The following is a 27,247-nucleotide window of genomic DNA, read 5'->3' as shown; positions in this document are numbered from 1 at the left end:
ATGCTGTTTATCTTCGGGTTTGCAGCGCCATCTGCTGTAGCGGAAGTACAGTGAACATTAAAGTGCATTCTGACAAAAGCGTCCAAAATCACCCTTCTTTTGTTCACTCCAACTGACCATACTACTGATATCATAATAAGTGTGACTTATTTAAAATGCATCAAAACAGGCTTTAGAGACAAAAAGTACAAACATTGCGTATCCTTCTTCAATTTACGCAACTGGGACTCCATATCCGGTCCGGCTACCAAATCTGTCCGCCGGTGAGGTTTCTCGTGTGGATAATTGTGTGAATGTGGCATTTACGTGTAGTTGCTGGTAAATTAACAAAACTCACCTCTTCAGCCTCCACCAGCAAACGTGTAAGTACTTTGCAAAGGTTACATCTACAGGCCAACTGCAGCTCGTTACTTGAACCGCGATACATGTCAAGTGTACCCAAGAGAGTCTGCACTGAAAACATGACCGTTAAAAAGATCGGAACCCACAACGGCACCTTTCACTGCGACGAGGTCCTGGCCTGTTTCTTCCTCCGTCAGTTACCTGAGTACACGGTGAGTACCACACACAGATAGCACTGGTTGAAGCAGAATTTTTGAGGTGTATTACATCCGCACATGCTGCTGTTTAAATATAATAGTAGCCTATCTGTTGTCACCTGCTGCAGTTCAAATAGTGTTGGAAAGCCACACTGTGAAGACATCGTCACGTTTTCACTCAGCATTTGCTAATTTTGGGGGATTTTTCAAAGTTGTTCTACAACGACCACAGTGTCATGCTATAAGATACCAAAGGGAGGTGCTGCTGTACAGATAAATTAATCTCCCAAAAATATTAAATGTGTCATATCTATGTTTAGGGATGAATGCCATTGTGAAAGATCACTCAGTCTGCCATAATACCTACTTTACTGTTTCCACATGTCTTTTAGGGTTATACAGCCTTTTGCCTATTTTCTGGACTCCCTTTTTGTGAATGCAAACAAAAGTTGTAATTGCATTGAATAAATTGTTTAATTTGGCATTTCTCTAATTAAAAAAAAAAATAAAATAGTTTCAACACCAAAGTATTACATCATAATAAAATATAGTAAATTCAACCCCTGTTGCAAAAAAACATATAAAATAAGAATAGCTATTATATAGATAGATGGATGCTTTATTGATCCCGAAGGAAATTGTAAGATAACAGTACTGTTAAACGTGAAAGAGTGCCTTCTACAGTTTGGGTCATAAGATAATAACCAGGCTTTTATGTGATCATGTAAGAGAATGATCTGTATTAGGAGTAGAAATACCACATCAGGTAGGTCTATGTTTCTATGATCAGATGGAGTAGTTGACAAACTCATAATCTATCAATAAAAACAAAATGTTAATATGCATGCAAATTTCACATGGCATTCATAAGGTCAGAACTTACAGAATGGGTTTTTAAGATAAAACCTTAGGTCTATGTCGTTGGTCCTGTTATGGACCCTCACTTGTAATGGTCTTGAATTGCAAAACTCACTTGATGCATTTTAATCATTGGTATTCATGACATTTTTAAATGATCTATCCTGATGAAGTCTCTGTGTTTCTTCCTGCTCTTTCCTCAGGACGCTGAGGTCGTTAGGACCAGGGACTCGGCAGTTTTGGCAGAGTGTGACATTGTCGTAGATGTAGGTGGAGAGTTTGACCCAAAGAGACATCGCTATGACCATCATCAGAGGTGCACTTCTTGCAGTGATCTGTTGCAAACATGATATGTTCATTTGTCTATTGTTTTATAAATTTGATACATATTTGGAGTAGTGGGAACTAATGCTGGAGAATACATCTTTTATTAGCCATGAGAGGCTGTGGTAATCATTTAGCACGTATGTTTAATATGGTGCAGTTTTTTTGTTTTAATTAAATTTTTCTTTGAACCAGTATTAACCTAATACCACAAAACAGTTGTATTAGTGCTTCTGGGGGTTTAGTCTGAGAGTTCTCCAGCTCCTGTGTCCAACTACTGGCTGTAGGTGAGAGTGTGAGAATGAAAGGTTGTCCATAGGTGTTGTGATGGTCTGACAGTCTGTCCAGGCTGTATGCCACCTCTTGTTCAGTGTCAGCTTAGATGGGCTCCAGCCTTCTGCAAGCCTGAACAATCAACAGTAAAGTAGGTCAAGAAGATGAATGTATCGAATACAAAGCAGTTGTTTGTCTAGTTGTTTTTTTTCTCTTAGTTCTCAAGTAATTATGTGACGGTTTGCAATTGTCTTTTAATCTTCATCTGTTCCAGAGTTGTTATTTCACCTAAATGCTAGACATATTAAAACCAAATTTGCCAAAAAGTTACTGTAAGCTGTGTAAAATGTAAGTGTAAATATATTATTTCATTCCTGTGTTTAATTGAAAATGCAACAATGGCAACATCTCAAATTTCTAAACTGAAGAATTTTAATTGTTTTGGGAAAATATTTGCTCATTTTGAGTTTGATGGCAGCAACTTGCACCAGTCGGAAAGCTTTGGGGAACTGAACCTTTGCTGTAGGCTTGCGAAGAGATTTTAAGAATTTCTGCTTGATATTGGAATTCAGCCGCTCCATAGCTTAGGGGCTCCTTTCTTGTGTTTTTCATTTATTAATTTTCTAATTGCTAGTCATTTTCACGAGGTGACGTTAAGCCTTCTGAAGGAAGCCCTGAAACATGCTGCTCCAAAACAAGTTTATAGGATTTAGTATTGATGGCACCTGCACAGATATGCAAGTTACCCATGTCATGTGCCTCATTCCTCGAGAGATTACGTCTGGTTCTCTAGATTTTCTAATAATATGATTTACTTAGATGAGCAAATCCCCTGATTCTGTGCAGTTTTACTTTGAGAAATGTCGCTCCTAAGTTGTTGAAGCATTTGCGCAGAAAATTGTTTATGTTGCGCCCTCCTCCCTGTGTTTACTTCTGAAAGACTCAGTCTCTCCGTAATGCTCCTTTTGTATCCGGCCATGTTACTGACCTGTTGAAGATTAACCTTGCTGATCATGTAAATTTCATCAGATGTTGTTTGTAGGTTGAAAACGTTGTAAAATAGCGAAATTTGCCACTTCGAGATAAGACATTTTGAAAAATAGCTTCGGGTCACAGGTGGAACTTAATATTACAAAGATTGATTCCTCGTTCCATTTAGATGTGCCAGTGTGCCACGTCTTTGAGCCATGCATCCTAATTAATCTCATCTATTAAACCTTTTAGTGTGGCAACATAATCATGATACAAATCTCCAATACATTTTTTTGTCATCTTGAGATATTGTCATAAGAGATATTTTTCATTAACTGGTGTCTAAGAATGAGAGAGTAAATTTCCCTGTGGCTTTTGTTCTGGCTTCCTTGAAGCCCCCTGACTGCGCAAAATTGCAAACGAACGGCTTCCACATTTCCGCGCAAACGTTCTCCCGAGTGATTGCGCTAGAACTCTCATCACATTGAATTATCAGCCTATTTCAGGTGTCTTGTCAACTTAATGTTCCTGTTGATAATAAGAAATGGCTTATATGTCCACAGTGATAAAGATATGTCAGCGCTCTCTTCCTGGCAGGCGGTTAGCGATAATTAGTGCTCCTTTAATTGAAGGCCCCCCTGCTGTTGTTTCACGAGGCTCAGAGGCTGCCAAGACACCGTTGGGGGGCCACAGGAGAATATGGCTGTCACTCACATCCGCTGATGGTTGTGATGAAGAGAAAGGGATGCAAGTGGGCTGGATGTTGTAATAAGTTTGGGAAAGAGTTGGCAAGAAACCATCCGACAGATAAAGCTGATGACAGCACGGGTCCAATGAAATTAAATTAAGCATTTAAGGAAATGAAACCCATATAGGCCGTTCTTGTTACCTAAGATGGTTCAGACTGTTTGTAATCATGATGCTTTGTGATGCCAAGACGACTCCTTCTGCTTCAAACAGATAAGGAAGTGATATAAATCTGACTTATCTCTGCAAGAGAGCAAACAAGTGTTTTTTCCTGTTTCATTTACCCATCAAGACCAGATCCAACACAAGCGTTTGTCACCCTCTGAGACCGGAAGCTCAGAGGGTGCTCAGCAGCAGTTGCTTGTGTCTTCTTTTCAAACCTGCTAAGACATTGAACGAATTTCATCGAATTGTTTTCGAGACAAACAGCCATTAAAATAAAAAGATTAACATAAGGGCTAAATCTAATTTGTACCATCTCCCAAATGTATTTTTTAAATTGTAGCTTTCTACTCTTTTTCAGGGACTCGGAAAAAAATGTTTGCAGAAGGAAAAGAAAAGAAAATTTTGTCAAGGATGTCAGAAACCACTCATGATTTAGGAGGTTGTTTTCAACCAGTGCTGAGGTTTTAGAATGCGTTATTTATTATCTTTTAAAGGGAGTTCCCTGCCTTTAATCTTATTAAATGCTGATCATGAACAGGCAAATTGCCTTGATTTGGATCTCTGCTTGTTTGTCCCCAAAGACAAAATGGAACGTTTATGAGTGCATTTTTCTCATGAAACGACTTAGAATATGAGAAATTGTTTCAGATATGGAAAACTTTAATCCTTAGGATTCTTAGGCAGAAAGCAAAATCGCTACTAGAAGCAGCGGTGGTAAGAGTCCTCCAAATAACCACTGAGGGTAATGGAAAAAAAAAAAGCACTAGATAAGGTCTGACAGGAAGCTAGACGGCTGTTTACCCACAGACGAAATGCTCTCCCTGCTCCCTTTCTGTAAAGACATTAGTATATCTTTCAACATTGGTGAATGTGAATTTTCCTACTTGCCATCCCCAGTGTATTGAAAGAGTTAAACCCATATGAATTTGTAATGCAGGCTTCCTCTTCTCCTGTGTTTACTGAGAACCTGAATATATTGTTATGTGGGCACAATTTATTTATTTATTTATTTATATATATATATATCAGGTTCTCTTGCATGTCATCAATGTAAGTCATCATGCAACAGTCAGACACAACATTAAAGTGTTGACTGGTAGAGTGAATAGACTGATCATTGGGATACTCCTATGGATGTTACGTCGTACGTCTAGCTCAAATATTATTGAATACAACGTGTTTTTTTTTCTCTCATTCACCCTCGTGTCTCGATAATCAGCATAGAAATGCCACGGCACAACCAATTAATGGCTCCGATCACCCCTGACTTCCCTTGCATGTCACTCATTCATTTGGCGGTGTGTTTTCCGCTGTGCTGTAGCCCAAGCAGAGTAATTACGACTGAATTAAATGACCAGCAGTGGCTCGGTGCTGGAGCCCACCCAGCTCAGCACGCGTGAGGAGAGACTTCCAGCTGCTGTGTCCTCATGCTGACAGACACACCTGAGGAAAAAGAAAAGATATGAGTGCATTTGTATTGATATTTATAACAAAAACAAGTAATGCTCAGTATACAACTAATGTAGCATTTTAAAGATCAGCTATTGGGGGAAAAAAAAGTTAGGTTAGTGTTGAGCAAATCTAAACCTAAAGTTTATTACCTGGGCCTTGGTTTTAGGAGTGAATATTGAATATTATTGCTCAGTTGACAATGCATTCTTTTCAGCTTAGATTATTTAAAATAAGCTGTTATTGGTCAAAAACAGCTGAAATGGTTAATTAATCGCCTTTGTAGTTCCAGATAAATTTGACCAATCATTGCAGCTCTATCATGGAGTATTTTTGTGTGAATTTTTAATGAGCTAATTGTTTCTGTTGGTTATAAGATTTGGATGCATATTTAACATTGGTGATCATATTTGGTGCTGATATACCTAATTTTTTTTTACCATATTAGTTTAGACACAGAGTTATTCATGCAGTCAAAATGGAAAAAAAAATGGCTGGTTGCAGCCTCTGTAATGCTGTGATTTACATCTATCCCCGACCCCTACTAAAAAAGTCCTAATGGACCACTTTTTTCTTTTTGATAGTTTACATGTAATAAAGAAAAACTACTCAAGCAGATTATGAGGAAACCCATCTGTTTTAAATGATCTTTTTCCATGTTGCTGTACAGAAAACTTTCATAGTCATAAAATTTGGGTTTAATATTTGGGTTTCTACTGCATTCAGTGAACAGGTTGTCCTCCTTCTCTTTAGGACTTTTGGAGAGAGCTTCCACAGCCTGTGTCCAGAGAAGCGGTGGGTGACCAAGCTCAGCTCTGCCGGCTTGGTCTACCTTCACTTCGGCCGTCGACTGCTGGCTCAGCTGACACAGCTGAAGGAGAATGACAGACAGCTGGAGGTGCTCTATGACAAGGTGAGAGGAGAAAGATGGCGGGATTTTAAGTACAGTACCTCTTATTGTGTTTTATTCCTTAAACAAACATTTCATTTGAAACACGTTTTCCACTGATCCCCTGACGTCACAAAAGTTTGCCTCAGTTAGTGAACCCAACCTAAACAGTGCCTGTTTTATTGTGAACTTGGGAGATGGATAAAAAGAAAAAAGTAAAAAAAAAAAAAAAGTGGGAATGCTCATCAGTTACTGATGAGATTCTAGAAACAGGATTTAAGTGCACTTTGATCTTATACATGCAACAATGTAGGCAAAGTAACTTCTCAAAGTTCAAAGACAGAAAACTTGTAATAGATCCAGAATGTTTTTCTTTTTTTTTTTTTTTTTTTTAATCATCTTATTTCTGATGATATACCTGTATCAGACAGTTGGCAGTAGAGTCTGATGATCCCAACTATTTCATGCTTTTAAGCACAGCTCAGCCAACAGGCCACACTTTAAGCCCGTTTAATCTTAGGTCAACATAAATATTAGTGCTATTAATTCACATCTTTTTTGGGCATTTGATGTGTCAGTTTCTTTAAAGCCCACAGTAATCCTTTTATTCACAGCAGGGGCTTTATTTATTTTAGAAGTTGCATGTCTTTTCCTTTGCTAGTTCATACAAATTGAACCTCGATTTTTGCCTAAAGCTTAGTTCCACTTGCAAGCTTGTAAAATGTCAGCTCTTTGGTGATTGGTCCTGCTATATACAGAGGAGTCGCCTCTTCAGCACTAAATATACTTCTTCCCCTCTGCCTCTTTTTCTCCTTGCATGTTTGGGTTAACTGTAAAGTGGCATCTCTTTTCCATCTCTTTTTTTTTTAGGCTTAACATTTTAATTGCCATTCTGTAATAAAGGTGCATTTATCTTCCTAGAACGTTTATGTTCAAAATGGGTATAAACTGTTTTGATCTCGCATCATTAGAGTTTTGTAAACTCCACTGTCATGTCTCTTTTCAACTTTTTGCAGCTGTACGAGAACTTTGTGGAGGAGGTGGATGCTGTTGACAACGGCATCACACAGTGTGAAGGGGAGGCTCGTTACGCCGTCTCTACCACTCTGAGCGCACGTGTTGCACACCTGAATCCTCGCTGGAACAGCAAGAGTCAGGATACTGAGGTGAGTGCATGTACTGTTTACCCACACATGCAGCATGCAGTTTGCACCTCATCTGTGTGGATCTGTGATATAAAATTCCTTAATTTATTTATATTTCTTCATTTATAATGTTGACATCAGTGCCTGGTTTTCCACAGTGTGACTCATGACCAGACTAAATGATGCAGTATGTCAGGTGCTGTGAATATTAGATTAAAATACAAGTATGAATCATTGTGTAACTGTGCCACTCCGACAAGCTTTAACCTTTGATCTCCATCAACGAAACAGAGTTTTTTTTAAAAAGCCGAATTTAATGAATTTGTGCATTATTGCACTAGCAAAAGTCTTCTTGGCCTGCCGCTGCACTTTAAATCTCAGCTGCATTTAGGATCTGTCACACATGCAGATTATTTTACTAGTTAAATCTTTTTGCTTATTGATAGGTAAGAGAAAAACATGCCCATCTAAATCCCCTAAAGTCGATGCTGATGTCCTCAAATTGCTGTCAAAGTGCTTTCTAAAAATAGTCAAACATATTGAGCTACCGCACAAAGAGGAGCAGAAAAGCTTCATATCAGAAAGGAATGGAGCTGGGTGTATGACAGTTTTGCACAAAAAACAATGATTAATCAAACAGTTATCTGACTGAAAGCTTCAGCCTACTGATTGCTAGCATTCTCATGCATTCAGTAGCAAAAGCTGAAATATACATATCGACCCCCTCGGGGAAAATCAACCTTTTCTCCTCGTTAGAAGTTATGAGCAAAACTTTTAGTCTGACCAAAACTGGACTTTAACCAAGATAATTAGAAATCTAGCTTCTCCAAACCAGGCGAACATACCAAGATTGTGCGGTTAGGAATCAAATCGGTCCTGCTCGTATTCTCTTAACTTAACTAGTGCTCTTCATATGCTCCAAAGTTAAATCTAGTTGTAAATATAGTTAAGTGTTTATTGATACACCCCAATTCCCAACAGCTGCTCTCAATCATAGACTTTCCTGTTTATTTCTTCGGATGGCTAAAAGCATCAGAAATTATCTTCAGACTAAGTTTCAACTCAGGTCGCTTAAAGCTTTTATACACTTAAAAAAAAAAAAAAAAAAACACCATTCAAGTAACTTGAGTAACAGTGATTTCAGCTTTACTTTCATGTAAGATGATCAACCACAGAGAGATAGAAGCAGCAGAAAGTCTTTATTCTCACAGTCCTCAGCATACCAGCATTGAACTTCAGTCAATAATTTGATTCCACGGTCATGCATGTGTACTTTTACACGGTGGTGCTATGGCTGTATCTATTGCACAACTCAACTATGCCGAGTCTTTGAGGAGAGTTGAAAGGTAGTTTGTATGCTGCAGCTGCAGAATGGCGGCAAATATAGAGGAGGAGACCAATTTGCATACTCTTAGATCCATACATACTAAATCATACTACAGTGTAGAGTTGTATCCAAGCCATTTAAGGGGTGATAGGATAATTTAATGGAAAAACAAATGTCTTGATATGTAATGTTGATGAGCAGAGATTAGTTTTTATCAATGCATGAAATGAAGCTTCAAACAAGAAAAATCTATAAAACCCAAACAAGAAACCCATACAACAAAAATGATACTTATCTTTTGATTCGCTTGTAATCTAAGAGAAAGTGCATCTAACCGATGTCTTGAAAAATTTCTAATCCTTGAATAACCCACCATCTTCATAGAATGTGAGACGTGAGATGCCTGAAGCCCCGTTGAATTTTCTGCTTTGATAGTTTTTTCCACAGAGGGAGTGCTTTGTAAAAGAAATCTCCTCTGATGGTAATCACGCGCAACTGGCAAGCTGTAGTGAGACCAAAGTACAAAAGGGGTTAAAAGTGTTGTGGCTCACAGCAGGTGCAGTGCAATCAGTGTCGAGGGGTTCATTTTAGAGACTTGCAGAAAAAACAGAGGTTCAGAAAGGACATGATGACACTTCTCTGTCTGGTTCGTGTGAATTGGGAATGCATGTAGGGAGAAGGCACCTGTTTTCAGTAGACTCTCATCAGATACTTGCAGCCCAGCTCTACATGTGTGTTGACTATGTCTAATATTTTTTTTCCATTGTAGCGGCTCTCAGGGGACTAGCTGGCCCTTTTGTTTTTGTCTCCACATTTCAGCTAATGTGATTATTATTCTTGTCCCGCCACCTCCCTCCAATTTCCACACCAACTGTTGCTTCAGGGGAGTCATCTCTGAGCTGTAGGAAACATTTATGTTAGACTGACCTGTTGAACTCTCAACGGTGACTTTTTGTAATAATTGGAAAAACCTAATGGATTTTCATCTTCTCTATCCATGACTGCTAAAACCCAGGGCTACTGCAGCCTCCTCAATCAGATGCATACAGATTAGACCTCTGCACAACGTGCTGTGTGTGGATGTGTTTGTGCCTGTTTTTTGTTTTGGGCTTTTATTTTCTTTTGTCAAGCTCTCGTGGGGTTTCTCCTCATGAGGCCATCAGGGACAAAAGTGAGGGCAGACTCTGTGTAGAATATGACAGGAAGCTGATGAAGCAGGGCTTTGAGGATCAGCAGAGAGACGGTTAGACAAGACTTTTTCACCCCTAATTCATCCGACACACAGTCTCACGACCCACCAGTCTAGTGGAATTCAGACAGTTTGATAGTGACAAAAGATGTGAATAATCAAAATGGTTTTGAACCGCCAGTAGGTTTGCAAAGTTCATTCAGCTCTGTTTTTTATTTTATTATTTTATTTGAGTGACACCTGAAGTCCAATTAGCTATATAAAAAAAGAAAAAAACATTTCCATATTATGGATATGATATAGTTTAAGCCTTGTATTCTATCTCTGTATGTGACTGCATATGCATGAATGTGTTTCTATCACCAGGAGGGTTTCAGAAAGGCTCTGAAGATGGTTGGGGAGGAGTTTCTGGACCGTCTGGAGTTCTACAGGTCCTCCTGGCTGCCGGCTCGTGTGGTTGTGGAACAAGCGGTAAAGGAGAGACATCAGGTAACAGGACTGTGTACATGCTTGTATTGCTTTAGCACAATTTATCAGCAGCAGTTTGCTTTTCATTTCATTCATTGTTTGATAGAACAATGTTTTTTTTGAGAACTAGATTTGCTGGTAAAACAGAAAGTTGTTCATCCCACATTGCTGACTGATAGGGTTTTAAATTAAATCCTTATGTTTGCTTTAAAGATGAATTGGAAGAAATATGATTGTTTAGTACGGTGCCAGGAGGGCCATGATCTTTTTTTTTTTTTTTTTTGGTATATTTTACCTGGATATTTTGATAATGCAGGAACGTCTGTTGACAATGAAGAAGATAAGAGCATGCCTCCCAGTCAGTTTGGATTCTCTGTCAGTGTTGTGGCATGAGGGTAGTTTTTCTTTTTGCAACAGAGGCTTTTCACATTTACACTTTTACCTCGAGATTTATTTTCAGTGGCAGGTTTTGTTTACTTAGCAGCTGGAATCTCTAGATTCAAGAAACCACAAGAAAATACGTTTCACCAGGCTCTAAAGCCCTTTTCAGACTTACGATACGTACCAAATTAATAGCTTTATCAATCTGTTAGAGCAATGGGATTTGTAAATTCAGGTATTGGTCACTTTTGCATTCACGTTCGTCATGGCTGCATTCAGATGCCCGTGAACTGATTGAGACAAGTATGGTGTGTGTGCACAGTATTTGCCATTCATGCAAGATTGGACATTAGATCAAGTGAGGTTTATCACTCATAGAAGTACTCATAGAGTCAGTTTAGTAACATGACACCATGATAATAATTGGCATTCCAAGCACACAGAGGTTGTGTAAAACAAAGCAGCCACTTGTCTATGTGTTTAAAAGTGCTTAAATTAAAGTTTGTGTTGTACTCATGACGCTTAAAGGTGGGGTAGGGGTCCTTTTTCTGGAGCATTTTTTTTACATATTGCTTGTAATACTCTTCACACCCCATTGTAACCAATTAATTAAAAGTTTTGACACAAATATGAAAAGTTTTAGTGGCCTCTAGGACGTACAATCTAGGAAAAACAGTATCCAATCATCCTGAACAGACCGTTCAGGATGATTGGATTCTGATGCCGTCTATCAAACTGCAATCTGCTCCTCCCTCCCCCTCCTTCCCCCTGTGCGCGTACCCTGCTCCGTGAACGAATTACGCGTCCAGAAGCTTGGCAGGAAGCTAAACTAGAGCCAGCTTGGCTAGCACCTAGCATTATTAGACGTATAGTTAGCATATACTAAATACGGCAACGATCGATGCTTGCTGTCAGAACAGCGCTCTTGCACCTTCGTGCTCGTGCGTGTTCATGTACTCTAGAGGCGTGGCTTCGGGGGTAAAGTGAAGAAAAGGGGTGGGACTTTTGACCTGTGTATTTTCAATATGCAGCTTCGCTGGACTCAAAATCCAGGATCTCCTACCCTACCTTTTAAAGCAATACAATGTAACTTCTCAAAAAGCCCATTATGGAGCTCCCCCTACAGGCTGTTCCGAGAGCAACTCTAGTCCGGTCTCTTGCTTTGTCGGCCTCTCTTTCTCTTCCTTGCTTCATCAGTCAACGTCTTCTTCTGTTTCTTCGGTGCCTCTTCCATGATGATCGTACTGACAATGTTGCGCTAGATTCTATACTTGGAAACTGCATAGATTGCATTATAGGAGGCCGATTGTGCACGTTTATTTTTTTCAATGATGACTGTCTGTCTGTCATCATATCCTAATTTGTAAAAGCATCTGCTAAATGTAATGTCTGTTGAACGTAAAGTACAAAAAAAAAAAGTACCCCCCCCCCCGACCAGGCCGCGGGAACAAATTGCAGAACCAAACCGGTCCTTGGTGCTGAAAAGGTTGGGGACCCCTGGCATAGGAGACAGGCCAATCGTAATATTAAAACTCATTCTAGCCGCACAATTTTTCAAGCTGTTATTTTAAGGTAGAAATGTTACATAGTATTGCTTTAATTGTAGTACTTTTACAGCGTATTTGTTATCAACCCAGCTAAGGACATTATCTTTTACTTTCCCTGAAGACATTGTGTTTACCATGACAACTGTTTGTCGGATGAGAAGCCGCACCATACACCAGAAAAGTTCTTACAGAGTTCATGACAACATGCTGTTTTGCCATTGAAATTAGGGGTGGAACGGTACAAAAAACTCACGGTTCGGTATGTACCTCGGTACGGACCCTACGGTTCGGTACATTTTCAGTACAGTGCCGAAGGAGGCGTGTAGCGAGGTTCGAGCACATGTAATAGATATCTGAATCCTGCCTCTTCTACAGTGGAATATGGGCGCATAGCAGATGCGATGTAAATTCCAATTGCTTCGGTAATTTTTTTTGCTCTGCATGTATTCTATCCAGGGGTTGATGTGAGACGTAATTGGTCGGGTCTTTTCATGGTTCTATAGAACACATACGCATCTGACGGAGGTATGTGGTGGTCGGTAGCTACGCCCCATGTCATGCTATCACGGCTGAAATGTTTCCTCATACCACACAGACAGAACCGGCGCGTGTTTAATAAGTTAAACTTACACGTTGTCTCCTTTGTCTGCGGCGTGCTGCTCTCCTTTCTTCCTTCATGAAACGAAGAAGTATCGCCTGCGCTTGATCCTGACTCTCTGTGTGCTTTTCCAGCCTCGATATTAGACGCCTGATGCGATTGTCCATGATTAATATCACCATCATGCAGTCCATGAAAACAGTGGCCTCCCCGCTCTCCATATTAGCTTCTTGGTGGTGTTTTTTCTACTTTTACCGGTTTTGTTTTGTTTTGTTTTTGAATGTAGCGCTAAACGGCTAATGGCTAACACGTCACTGACGCAGACGGCTGCGCGCGGCGCATCAGTCCCGACTCATGTGCGAATGCAGACTGAAACAGCTCCGCTGGGGAAGGACAGTTATCAGAACGAAATTCGAGTAGGACAGTTCTGATAACTGCGTTCTTATAACTATTCTGTCCGAAAGCGTATATCCACAGCCCTTTTACAGACAGCCGTTCCACTTCCTATTCGCCCCATTATAAAAAATTTGGCTGCAGTTCAGTTGATTTTCTCTGGGGGCTCTGGCGAGCGAGTGCAGAATGACCATTTTCCATAGGGTTGGCGCTAATAACTCAAAAAATGTCCCCGCTAGCGGCTGAAACCTGAAAATAATACTGTGATTTCTGACAGAGGGATGTAGATTTATATCGAAAGTACAATAACCTGGGAGTTATAGCTTTCTGTTTTCTTACAGGTCTGGCATTTGCGAGTCAGTATCCGCTAGCATCTAGCTAACGGAATCTGAAGAACGCACGGCTGATTACGACCGGCTGCTTTACGGCACTCGTCCACTGTGCCAGAGTGCTAACCTGGTGCCGCTAACAACAACCAAAGCTAAACCAGAGGCTAGTCAGAGAGTATGTAAAAGGGCTGTGCTGAAATCTGTAACTATTTGAGCTAACACCTCTCTGCTAGCTCAGCGCTAGGACTGTGGCATCACCGTAAAGTGATGCCACATGCGTGACGTCACTCGGGATGCAATACTGACAATAAATGTGTATTTTAAACAAATCTAGTGAGTCTAAAAAATCAAACCAAGTGCCGTTTGAAAGGATAATCCTGCCTTTAGGAAAATTAAAATGAAAAAATATAAAAAATTCTATCAAAAGCAATGGCTGCATCTAAGGTGGATTTCATAGTACCACCATAGAGTTCAGCATGCTCTGCACTGCTTCGTTGGCGCCCCTAGAGTGCAGTACCACCCGGAAATAGCCGCCAGTTTTCCCTCTCCTCATAATAGAGACTCTCTGGTATATCTCTACGGACCAATCAGAGCTTGCATGTGGCAGTGTTTAAATGGGTCCTGAAGGAAACTCTTGCAAAATAACAGTTCCGCGTTCAGAAAACTTCCGTACCGTGTGTATTCTGCGTGGAAATGCGCGTACCGAACCGTGACCGTGGTAGGTGAGAGCACTTAAAGATATAATCGGACAGGTAGCAGGAACCACAGCTGCAGCTCATACGTTTTTGAGCCCAGTTTCTCTCATTCATTTGGTTCAGATGCAGAAAAAAATGGCTTGGTGCTACAGATGGGTAAAACCATGGAGAAGGAAAGTTTGGACCAAACTGTTGAATCCTCTAAACAGCTGATTAGAAGCCAAATGAACTCATTGCTACTGTGTATGCTTGCCTGGTAATATGACTGATTTTAAAGTTATTTGTATATGTTGCTAGGTCTGATCTAGTCAAATTTTTATCACAAAATTTTGAGGAGAAGCACCAGAGTGCTCGTTCAGACATAATACTGACATGTGTAGTCACTGTCTGATAAATGTGAAGCGCTAGATGTATAAAGGAGATTAAGTTACATGTTTTTGTCTTCAGCTGATTGTTTTTGGCCAAAATGGTTCCTTATACCGGCATCCACAGACAAGGTTTAAGTGTGACAACCGTCAACAAGCTAATAAAGAGGTCAGCATAGTTGCTGCTGTAGCACTATTTATACTATAATTTAAGATGGATTAAAAATGTTTACTGAAAGAAGAGCAAAGAACGACAAGATGCCTCCACTCTTCTCCAGATTGACTTTGTTAAAAGCCGGAATTTACCGCTTGGCTTCATTCTGTTGATCTGATTGGTTCAAAGTAGTCAGATGGACTGTGATAAGCAGGTGATTTATCCAGCCTTTTTCCCAGGCACCTATCTGCAAAAGCTTATCAGATGGTTCTCCCTAAAAAAAAAAAAAAAAAAACTATCTGATTCGTCAGGTTGTACTTATGTATTCAGTGCTAAGAAAACTAGATACTTTATTCTGGTCCTGCAGTTCAGTTTCTGTTAGACTGTATAATGAACTATCATGTCTCTCTTTACTAAGAAATGTAAAATTACAGGGAAAAAACATTATTATTATTTTTTTTTTTAGTTCTCTGTCCTTCATTCTTCTTTCTTCAGGTGGATCCCAGTGGGGAGATAGTGTTGTTTTCTCAGGGTGGGTGTCCCTGGAAGGAGCATTTGTTTGCTTTGGAGAAGGATCTTCAGGTGGAGACCCCCACCAAGTTTGTCCTTTACCCGGACCAGAATGGACAGTGGCGGGTCCAGTGTGTCCCTGCTGGGCTCAACACCTTCCAGAACAGGTAAGGTTTTTTTTTTAATCAGGAATCACAAAACGCACAAATGCAACTTGATTCTAAGCATGTTTTCGTTCTGTTTTATTGAAGATACTTTAAAGGAGCACTGCGGTATTTTCAACATTAAGCCTCTTTTATAAGTCGTCTGCAATGTTTTAGAACCCCCCTCACAGCTTTTTTGAATTTTACTGCTGTCTCCGGTATTTGCCTAATTTTGATTCATCTCAACCTGCTTCAGAATGGCATGTGCATGTCCTAAAAGGTCCGTAAAAGCACCATAAACGTCCGTTTTCAGAATCATCAACTCACTGGAGTGGTTACTGGTGTGCACTGGTAATCCATATCAAATGTCGTTGCGAAAAGTTGCTTCTGTTGTGTTTTATTTGGCAGCTCGTTCATGCTCCAACTATTTTCTTAGCCACCTCAGAGCCGTGGATAAACTTCCGCTCAGCAGTTGAATCTGACTTGCTATACTCCACACCACTTGATGGCGGAGTAATATCAACGAACATCCAGTCTTCCATAGAACTCAATGGGATTTACAAAATGTCAAATAAAACACGACAGAAGCAACTTTTCACAACGAAATTTGATATGGATTACCAGTGCCACCAGTAACCACTCCGGTGAGTTAATGATTTTGAAAACGGACGTTTATGGTGCTTTTACGGACCTTTTAGGACATGCACATGCCATTCTGAAGCAGGTTGAGATGAATCAAAATTAGGCAAATACCGGAGACAGCAGTAAAATTCAAAAAAGCTGTGAGGGGGATTCTAAAACATTGCAGACGACTCATAAAAGAGGCTTAATGTTGAAAATACCGCAGTTCCCCTTTAAAGGCTGTTTCTGCACTACATCGTACAGCTTGTGAATGTGTAGGGAACACTGTTTTAGAAATCAAGCATGCAACACTTGCAGGAAGGTTGAGGCACTGACTCCCACATGGGAAATTTCCCCAATTGACAGCCACATCTTCTGAGTTTTCCACATTTGTGGGACTGAGTTGAGCTCTCGTGACGGAGACAACCATGGCGTATGATTTAACTTTCATGCTTACTGGACCATCTGACAGCTACTCACGGAGGATTCACGTACTATCCAGTGAGACAGGAGCTCTTACAAGGATAGAAATGCTTGTTTGTTGAATGAAGGCGATACTTTAGTCACGCAGCGGCTTTGTTCTCGCATTGCTCTCTCAGGAGCTGAAAAGATGTAAACATACCCAACACCTCAATAGAGCCACCTGAGTCCTTTTTTCCATGCACACCCCTCTCACTCAGGTGTTTCTTTTTTGCCTTCCTGCCGTTAATTAGTAGCCTGGCGACGCCATCCTACGTACTTCCGCCCAAAGATTTTGGCTCCGCACATAGTCTGGCCAAATCCCCCTACCTCGGTTCGCTCAGTGTTTTGCCAATCAGCAAACAGTTGCGATGGTGACGCAGAACTCACGCGCGGAGTCCATTGTAGTCCATATAATTGTAGTTCAACCGCAGCGGAAATAAACATGGCGACGGAAGAACGCTAGAAGCTATCCATGAAGTTGTCTCAACTCTGGAGAGCATTACACAATTAAAACAAGAGCAAGAGGAATGCCTCGTCAATTTTGTTAGTGGCAAGGATGTCGTAGCTCTCCTTCCAACTGGCTTTGGGAAAAGTTTGATTTATCAAATGGTACCGGTATAATGAAAGCGGATGTGGGAAGCGTGATTCGCGAGCTAGAGCCTCGCGAGAGTAAGCTTGAACCTCGGCGCATAACCTACGTCCTTTCTAAACATTACTGACTGGTTAAGGGAACTCCAATGAATTTAAGTTGCTGAGTAAGGTCCCACCCTCCATGGAAACGGATTCCTCTTGGGATTTTCCAGACTGTTTGACGGAGTCAACAGTCGGCTTTCGCCCAGGCTAGTTAATTAGACCCAGTGCTTCAAATAAAGCTAGCTGACATGCTCTCTATTTGACAGATCCTTTTATTTACAGTTTCTACTTGTATTCTCTCAGACTTTTTTCATGGATGTCTGTGAACAACAGTCTATTGTATGAAATTTACATGGCACACCATTATTTTCTCACATCCTTCTTAAAATATGAATGCAATTTTTACTGCTCAATTTTTTTTTAAATGAAAGCAATGATCAAATCACAGGTTTTCATGTAGAAATGTTTTTAGGTAAAGCAGAAATAATTATTTTATGCTACCAAAGAATGAAAGATTGTTGCTTTCACAGATTGCTGTGGCACATGGAGGTGTGCTCGGCCTGTATCAGTAGATTAGTGTTTTTAAAATTTGTCCACTTTATTTCTGAAACTCTGCTACTCATTCCTACTCTTATTACTTTTGTACATTTTCCTTCTTTTTAATATATATGCTAATATATGTATTCCTCCTCAGCAGGCGTTTTAAATCTGTTTGTGTGATGCTTTGTGACATGTGTTGGTGTCATACACACACTTCTTATCTCCCCATACCATGTACATCGGCCCCTGCAGCTGTTTATAAGAATTTCTACATGTCTTAGCAGGAATGATGTTTTGAATCCTCAAGCTTACAACTTCAATGAACAGTGTATCTTCTATGCTTATGTAACCATATTAGCATTCTCGTTTTGTTCCACAGTACGTTATTGGAATCATGACAATAAAAAGACCCCATGAGTGAATTTGTCAGTTGACTAACACCTTACCTATGTTCCTTTGCCGCATTCATCACCTGGAGAGTCTGTTCGACTCCCAATGTGATAAATAATAATGCCATCAGTGTACGCACTGAAGTTCTGTAGCCGGTGTGTTGTCAATTAATTAGTTTCCTTTTTTTAGTATCTATGTAACATCTATTTGGTCAGTAAAACACATTTCAGTTTGATCTTTCATCAGAAACTGACCACTGGCTGCTGAACGTCTGTTTTTGTATTTTTCTAAGATGCATTGTACATAGCAGGCTGTTCCTTTTTACCTGGATTTTACTGTTTAAAAATGATCAACTTCACCAGCAGCAGGTTTTATCAGCTCTACTTAATTAAAGTTAATTCTATAAAAATGAAAATGTTATCGGTCTGCTCTCTGCAGCTGGTGTCTGAAAAGACAAAACACTAACAGCACTGCATAACTATGAATGTGTTTTTGTAGTTTATCAGGGACATTTAATTAACATTTAATATTCAGTGCTGCTTATCATTTTTTATTTTTTTTAGGTGTGCTGAAGGTTAATACAGTGCAACTATAAGCTGTAATCCTGAGACGGCAGTAGTTGCTTAGACATTTTTGAATGATGCTTTTGCCCCTCTTGAGTTGGAATTGTGTAAAGGTAAACCTAATAAGACATGATAAGATCGATCCAGATTCATTAAGTAGATTTGTAAAAATGGCAGCAGATAATAACTTGAAGAATGAGGGAGGCAAAGGTCATTAGTTTTGTCTGTGTATCAGCTAATGAAGTTTGAGACTTGAGTCTGTGTTTTTATATTCACGTGTCCCAATCCTGGTACTATGAATCATAGCAAACTGAAATAAACATTATCTTCCACCACAGTGATGTCCCTCATGTACATAATGTACAAAAATCAGCAATATCTATTCTCTGTTTTTATTAACTGTCTGCAGCGTTTCAGGCTAATTCTATTATTTACCAAATGATCAGCTGATTTGAATTCGACCTTATTGTCTGTCATCTTCTGTCTTAATTGTTTATACCTCATGGGGGGAAAAAAAAGTTTTCACTTGTTTTTTTGTGTGAGAAGTTATCATCAACTTCTGCCTCCGTAGCTTTTATTTTGTCATTCCATCTGCTTTTGGAGGATTACTGGGAGACATATTTATCCACACCAAAGGCAGATCCATGCTGTAGAAAAAACTTGATAGGAAATCTGCTATCTTGTGTCAAACAGCTTTTCTACCAGGTGTCAAAGAGAGAAAGTCCCTTGAAAAGCAAATTGTAAAATAAAAGTAAATTAAGTCACTTTGTAATCCTTGAAAATGCAACAACTGGATTGTAAACCTCTTACTTACACGCATCATACAACAGATTTCAACATGTATAGCAACGCTGTAAATTAAACTGAAGCTGCTCAGCATAATGGACAATACTGCAATCTTCAATCAAAGGCTTCAACAGCTCCGCTGTGGTTAGGAATGATACTGTAGTCTTGCTCTTTACCATGACTGTTTTATTTATATTGACTGTTAACTGTCCTTTAATTTAATTTCAATCATCACTCATTCATTACTTTTATATAACAATATTATTTCCCTTTTGGGAATAAGAAGGCAATATTTTGTTATTGCTGCTTGTAGTATGATAAAATGTCACCCATAAATGGCATCAAAAATAGTTTGAATTCAAGGAAAATGTAAAACTTGGTAATGCTGTGTGCTTTGTGCTCATGGCAACCATTGCAGGTTTTCCTTTTTTTCTTCTTTTTTTTTTTTAAGGATCGGCCGAGTAGCTTATAAAGACTAGTGGGGCAATGAGGTCTCGTCTCTAGCATAAGCCCTCCTAAGCACCTGTGCTTTAAAGGTATCGTTGCCTATGACAGAGTTTGCCCTGGTGTTCTTTTTCTCCTTTCTGGCTTTCACAGGTCTCATTACTGATTGTGGGTTGCTTGAGAGTAGTAGGAGACCTGAGCACATCATGTCCACAGATGCACAGATGTTGGAATAGCTTTTGACTCTCCTGGTCTGACCAGTTGGTGCTATGTTAGATACCTTCTATTTTCACCTCTTTCCGTAAGGTGCCTTTTCTCCATCTCCAATTAGTTTTTTTTTCTCTGCTTCTGCTGTATTTCTGACCCATAATAACCCTCTTACATTTCATACTTTTTTCCCCCGTCTGTCTTACTCTCTTCCCAACAATCCTAGTTTCCTCTCCTTCACAGCTCTTCTTCCTCTCCCTCATCCTCCCCCTCTCTTGTCTCACCTTTCACACCTTCCACCCTTCCCTCCCTCGCCTCATCCTTCCGCTAGACTTGTTTTTTCCCCGACGCTTCAGAATTTCATCAGACGACGGCACGTTTGAACTAAAAAAGACGGGCATCTGTTTACGGTCATGCAGCACCTCAAAGGTTTCATTTAATGCAAGCATGCTGGCTGGTGGGGAGCTGCATGAGAACAATGGCGTGTGAGATAGATAAAAACATAGCTCCAGATGGCTCTTTCTATGGGTGGCCTGCTTCCTCCCAGTAGGCTTATGCCGACTCTGCAAAAGGGGTGTTGTTATCGCCTGTGTCCCTGCTACTGCACCTGGGGGAAATGGGTCTAAATTTATCTGCATCACATTGCTAGGGAAATGTGTGCGGGGAGAAGGAAGATGGCAGTGAGAGCATTCCTTCCTTAGAGACGTGCTGTGTAGGATCATGATACTATAGGTTGAAAGCAGCAGGATCTGAACCAGAAAGGTACACGTTTATCTCTTAATGAGCAATAGCTGCTGTCAGCTATCTGTAGTGGACCCCCGCAGGAGCTGAAACTCATGTTGGTTTTCTGAACCTTGTTTCCTTTCTCCCCTTCTTCTTTCTCTTATTTTTCCTCTGGTTATCTTAAGTAATAATCTGGCAAATAAATGCCAGATAGCAAGGACTGATATTTGTCACAGTTGCCTGTCACCAGGTGACTTTTTTTGCATGCCATACGAAAAAGTCTACTACATTCAGTCAACTAAATCTAGTGCGGCAGGTCTTTAGAGATGTTTTATTAACTAAATTAAACTCTAAAAAGATTTTAGAAAAACTTCTTTCATCTATTTTTTTGCTTGGAAAAGTGTGGGGGGGGGGTCAAAATTGTGCTGAGGAAATGAATTAATGTTATTTTCCTTCAAAATTTTCCTCATTTTGCTCTTACTCAGTCTGTCTCAGTTTGAAAGGAGTGAATGTTTGAAATGGACCAAAAATCTGTTACTCAGAAATGTTGCCCATGACTTATTTGTCACCAAGCTACAGGAAATTCAACACCACTGCATTAACCTTTGGGTCCAAATATGTTATTTTGATATATAGCTGTTTACCAAGATATTGAGTTATACAATCAATATGGGCTTAAAGTGCAGACTCTGTTTTGGAATAGCTTTTGGGTATGCAGAACCCTCCTTTTTTTCATTGGCTCAAATTTTGTTTTATAAACTAATAACCATAAATTAAATGTTACTTTTTAGTGATTTGATGTGAATCCTGCCTGAACTTTGAAGGCCATGGACATCACTAATGAACGAGCTTGCTTGTTTGTGTTGCTTTGTCAAGCCTTTCCTGCAACTGTCTTTAGTTGTTGTTTGTTCAAGGGTCTTTTTGCTGTTAGTTTTGTCTTTAGGAAGTGAAATGCAGCTTGATCAAGATGCGCTCGGTATGCTTTGAGTTATAGTCCATCTGTACTATAAGGCCATTGTGCTGCAACTTTGCTGCATTTGGCTGAATCTTAGCAGTTGCGTTATCACTTTACATTGTCTATGTCACATCATCAACAACCACTAGTGACCCAGTGCTGTTGGAAGCCTCAGCTCATGCCATCACACTGCCTCCACATGTGACATTGTATGCTCAAGTGCCAAGCCTTCTCTATACTTCTTTGTATACTTAATTGTATACTTGTTGTTTCTTCCTGTCCATTTGGTACAGGTTGACCTTAGTTTCATCAGTGCAAAATGATGCTGTAACCTTTTGAACATCTTTTTAAGAAAGTCTAATCTTCTTTAATTCTTGAGGCTTATGAATGCTTTGCACCTTGTGGTGAACTTCTCTGAAGGTGGCATTTTAAAATCCTCTCATTATGACAGACTTTAAGGGCATATCCTCCTCCTGAAGAATGTCCCTCACTTGGCTGGATCGACAATCGAAAGGCTTCAGCCGCCATTCATCGCTGTTGTCCTCTGTGGAAGTCAAGAACTTTCTACGTGGTTCATCAGTGAATCTATGTTTTATTCTCATAATGAACCGCACACTGGTTTTGGCCATTCCTAATGCTCCCGCTTTCTCTGTTGGTTTTGTTTTGTCTTTTTTTCGTAGCCTAATCAAGCTTTCATATAAGATGTGGTTTTCTCTGCGTCTGCCACGGGAGCAAGGTGCAGAGCAGAGGAGGAAGATATTACAAGGACGTGCACACGCAAATCGTGTCCAAGTTGTGGGCAACCAAAAAGATATCCATGTAGTAGGTACTTTTTCCAGCTGGAGACTTGGATATAGGATCTATCTGTCACATTGTCAGAGGAAAGCCCTGGCAAAACTTTTACTGAGGAGGAGGAGACGAGCAGCACCTAAGAGGGTGTGGTTGATAGTATCCTCGTGGAAAGACGAGTTCAGAGTTGAGGCCCATCCAGGAGCTCCACGCGTACAAAGACGGGGCTATTTCAGGCTAATTAGTGAATAGTTTAACAACCAGTAGGAGAGAGTTGCACAGGGACTCACAAAATTTAGAGTCAACTTAAGGCAGCCATTACTCGGAACAACACATGGCAATTTATCTGAGGTGGGCAATTTGTTGAGATCTGCCAGATTCGCTCAGAGTAGACGAGTCAACCTGTCCTCACAAAGCTCTGTGGGCTCGTTGAAATGAATCTAAATGCAGCGCCGAGCGAACAGACAACATGCCCGACCTTCTCACATCATGTAACAAAGATTTGAAAGGGGCAGGATTTGAAAGCATATCACCACATCCTATGCAAAAGCCCCCAGAATGTGCTGTTTGACTTGTATTGAAAACTTCTTTGGCCACATGTTGTGCAACATTTGTTTCAACATTTGTCCAACATTTAGGCCTCCGAAAGGAGGGTCGTACACACTAAAGAGTTTTAATGGACTTCGGACTTTAAGCCTGTATTCATTTGATGATTGGGGCTTGAATGATTTTAAGTATATGTCTAAGTTGATGCAAATGGGTCATATATGTGAAACTAACTTTGTATGTACAAATAGGTCCTGTGATCATCTTGGAGAGAATGATGACACTAAGTATAATGTCACTGATTGCATGCAGTTTTTAACTAATGATTAAGGGTCTCTTGTCTTCAGTATACCTGCATAAGTGACTTCATAATCATTGTTATTTTTATTCTAAAGAAGCAATTATTACAAGTATCTGTCTTGGTTGGATGAGGAGGGGGTCTACTTACATTAGATGTTAATTAGCTAATTGTGGTCTTATTTATAGAATGGTCATCCAGAAAATGTGAGTTTCCTGGCCTGCCATAACAACAGCAGCCATCATCCCCCTCCTACTCCTTCCCTCATTACCAGCCCTGCTGACCTTTCCTCTGAGCTAATTTTCCAGTCGCACTGTGGAGCGATCGATTGGTTGATTCTTTAACAGTGATTACACAGTAGATTTGCCATGCTCTCCACCCCAGGCTGCCATGTGACATTGATAATGGATGCACCATTGTGGACTTGACACAATGGTGTGGAGAATAATCACGTTTTTTTTTTAACGTGTAAAAGCACGTGTTTTAACATTTCTGATGGTTGACTGCTTCATCCAGCTCAGTATAGCAGTTGTAGAAGATGCTACTTGTATTCGAAAGGTGCAGAATGTCCGAGTTAAAAGTTTTTTCAAAAGGAGAACAAGCAAAAAGCTTCCCTCTCTTCAAACTGCTGCCATGTTTGACAGGCGTGACATTTCTGACAAATTCTAACATGCAACTCAATAATTCAACATATATTTGACAGAGAGAGGGAGCAGTTTTTTTAGCATGGCAGACTTTAAAAAAAAAAAGAAATTGTAAGCTGAAGGTGCATTTATTCTGCTTTACCATCAAATCGGGAATGACAGACGCATGGTCAAGGTAACTAGTAGTAAACATTGTGCCAGACTGTTGGCAGATATGTGTGCTACATGCAGAAAGCGGCACATGAGCTGCTCTACGTTTTCATGACTTGTCAGCCTCTGTTCGCCACTTTCAGAGACTCCGTCAAGGTCCGTTCATAAAGGTTTGCAGTGCTAACCTTTGTAAGATTACTTGTTGACTTCGCTGTCACAGTATGGCTCGCCTGGCTCTTTGTTGACTTGAGATTTTCCACACTGCTGGAGAAGTATGAAGCAGATTTTTTTTCTATTGCTCCATTTGCTTCTCTGTGCAAGGGTTTCTGAGGCTGCCGTTGGATGGCAGCAACTTATCTCACGTTTTCTGGTCACTGACACTGAAAAGAGAGAGTAATAATCCAAGTTTTTGTGCAAAACTATCTGGAAATAATGGAAGAAATGCATTTTAAGGTCATTGGATGTCTTTTTTCTTATTATGAAGTGTATGCAATTTTAAGTTGTGCTGCAAATAAATATATATATATATATATTTTTTCCTATAGTTTCCTTAAATCTAAAGTGACAAAAAAACCTCAGTTCCAAAAAAGTTGTAACGTTGAAATGTTTACAAAATGAAAACGGAATGCAATATTTTGCAAATCTTTATTCTCAGTGGAACATTGAAACGCATCAAATGTTGAAAGTGACACATTTTACTGTTTCCAGAAGAGTATATGCTCACCTTTGATTTTATGTCAGCATTTTACACAGTGTTCCTAGCCTGGGAATTCCCATGCTGCTTTGCGCACGATTTCATTCACACTGCAAAGGTAGCCTGGAAACCACCGCCCTTATTTTTGCCTGAGTTAGGGAACCAATCACAGAACAGGGAGGGCAGCAAGACGATGACGACGTCTATGCGCGACACCGAAGCTTGTAGAGTGTTAATCCAACATGGCAGCGGACACAACGTTACCGTTCGATGCAGCCTTAGAAAGTTTTTTAAGTAGCTTAGAACGCAAGTTTACTTTTAAAAAAGAGCAACGTTCTTCTTCTTCCTCGTCGAATTTCTGTCGTTCTAAATACGTCATTTGGTATAAGTGATACAACTGGCTATGAATCGCGCGCAAAGCAGCATGGGAAGAACCAGACGCCATTTGATAGACATTCGTAGCGCCCAATAAACGGCTCTAGGCATTTGTAAGCCACGCCTCAAATACGAGAAAATGCACACCTAGTTCCCAGACCACCATCTCATCGAGATTGTGGGTGCGTCAGCCAGGCTAGCATTTGGGGGGATTAGAGAGGTAGTTATGTTGCCTGTTCAGTGTGCAGTGCACAACCCAAAGATATTCAGTTAGATTTAACAAAAAAACAAGTGAGAAAACAAAATGTCCACGTCTAAGAACCCGTAGCCAGCTAATTATGATGCTACTGCTTGATAAGAGACTCAGAGGGAAGATACAGTTATTATCTAAGATGTTGTCTGTTAAATTTACAATCAGGTTATTTATTTATGTAATCTTTTCTTCCATCCACATTTTATTTATGTTATTTCTGGTCCTTGACCCAGTTGTCTCTGTGGCTCTTCTTTGCTTGTGTGTACATCAATGTATTTTGCAAAAATAAGATGTCAACAGGAAGTGAGCAGCTGACAACCTATAGTGTCCATCTGTTAGCTAGCTTACACTTCTGTCCCCCTGTCCCAGGCTGTCCCTGCTGGAAGAGTGGCGCGGTGTACGAGATGAGGCACTGTCGGAGCTCAGCGGGATTAAGGATTGCATCTTCGTCCATGCTGGAGGTTTTATTGGCGGGAACAAGACCCAGGAAGGAGCCCTGGAGATGGCCAGAAGGACCCTGCAGGCTGCCGCCCAATCCCCAGCAAATGGAAGCAGCTGACCTGTTAAAGTGGACAGAAAATGATTTCATCCATCAGTCAGTATTTAGATAGAATGGTCAGGATTAATTTGTTAGTTTACTGTCATACAGATTGTATGCCCCAGCCCGCCTGACAATGTTTTGTTTTGATGTGGAAGAAGAGGGATAGTACGGAAATGGAAGCCAAATAAGATCAGAGCAATCTCTAAATACTGCACTGAACCACTCTGGATCATACATAATGTTCACTAATGTTTAATCTTTTCCCTCTACCTGTTCTTGTAACTGAACATCTCTTTTGGTTTTTAATTTGCAAAAGAAGTCTATTGTGGATTACATTGTGGTCTTTTGTATTCAGTACAGAGTAAAATTTAGCAATAAACTGACATCTCACTTCTCTTGGTTTTTATTCATCCAAGTTAATAAGGTGCCGTCCGACAGACCAACTTCAACATTCAAAGCCTTTGAATATCACAGCCTTACCTTTTCAAGGAATGATTATATAGACACCTGGACAGTGGTCCACCGCCTTTCATTTCCAGCATTGCTGACATTAACCACAGCACAACAAAGAGACTACTTCCGCTGGTTACAAGATCAAAGCGTCAATAATGAGGCTCTATTATTTCAAAGAAATTGAATTTCCAAACGTCACAAAGAGGTGCTCCTTGTGGCAGCCGGTGTCGTGATAAGGTTACTGGCATAGTCAATTTCCCAGTAATAAAGTCAGGGGATGTAGCTTGAATTTTCTCATTAATACTCCAGATATTCCCCTAGCTCTACCTGTTACTCCTCCCTCATTGCGTTTTCCATGAGATTGACCTTCTGCTGCTCTTGCTGTACAATATTTCTTTAATTTCATCGCTGTGCATTTTATTTTTCCATCATTGTGCAACGCTAGTGTCATTGTGTAAATGCCCCAGAGGACGAAACCTACAGCTGTTCACTGTGCTTTTCTTCATTTATTGTGCTCACTGGAGGAGACTGCATTTTCACATCATACTATCCTTTATTAGTAATTGATTTTTTTCCCTTTTTGAACCACAGGTGCTCTCTATTATCAGACAAAAACCTGATTTGAAATGCAAACATTAGATGCTTGTAAGTCAAGGAATGTATCAGAACAATATAGCTCATATTCTGTCATCTGATCTATTTTTAGTCTTAAGTTTCCCT

At 40.1% G+C, this 27,247-nt stretch overlaps 1 protein-coding gene across 1 annotated transcript; it reads left to right on the top strand.

Annotated features, from left to right (window-relative positions):
• The first annotated feature begins 242 nt into the window (after positions 1-242).
• Positions 243-26,468, top strand: myg1 (myg1 exonuclease). Its single transcript, XM_075461421.1, has 7 exons — positions 243-554; positions 1,601-1,713; positions 6,081-6,240; positions 7,233-7,382; positions 10,244-10,366; positions 15,303-15,484; positions 25,903-26,468. Exons 1-7 carry the CDS (start codon positions 294-296, stop codon positions 26,090-26,092), a joined length of 1,179 nt encoding a protein of 392 aa, XP_075317536.1. The 5' UTR covers positions 243-293; the 3' UTR covers positions 26,093-26,468.
• The last annotated feature ends 779 nt before the right edge of the window (positions 26,469-27,247 follow it).

This window comes from Odontesthes bonariensis, chromosome 3 (assembly GCF_027942865.1).
Source record: "Odontesthes bonariensis isolate fOdoBon6 chromosome 3, fOdoBon6.hap1, whole genome shotgun sequence".
Classification (NCBI taxonomy): domain Eukaryota; kingdom Metazoa; phylum Chordata; class Actinopteri; order Atheriniformes; family Atherinopsidae; genus Odontesthes; species Odontesthes bonariensis.
Note: the sequence above shows the minus strand (reverse complement) of the source record. Positions and strands in the feature narration are given on the sequence as shown.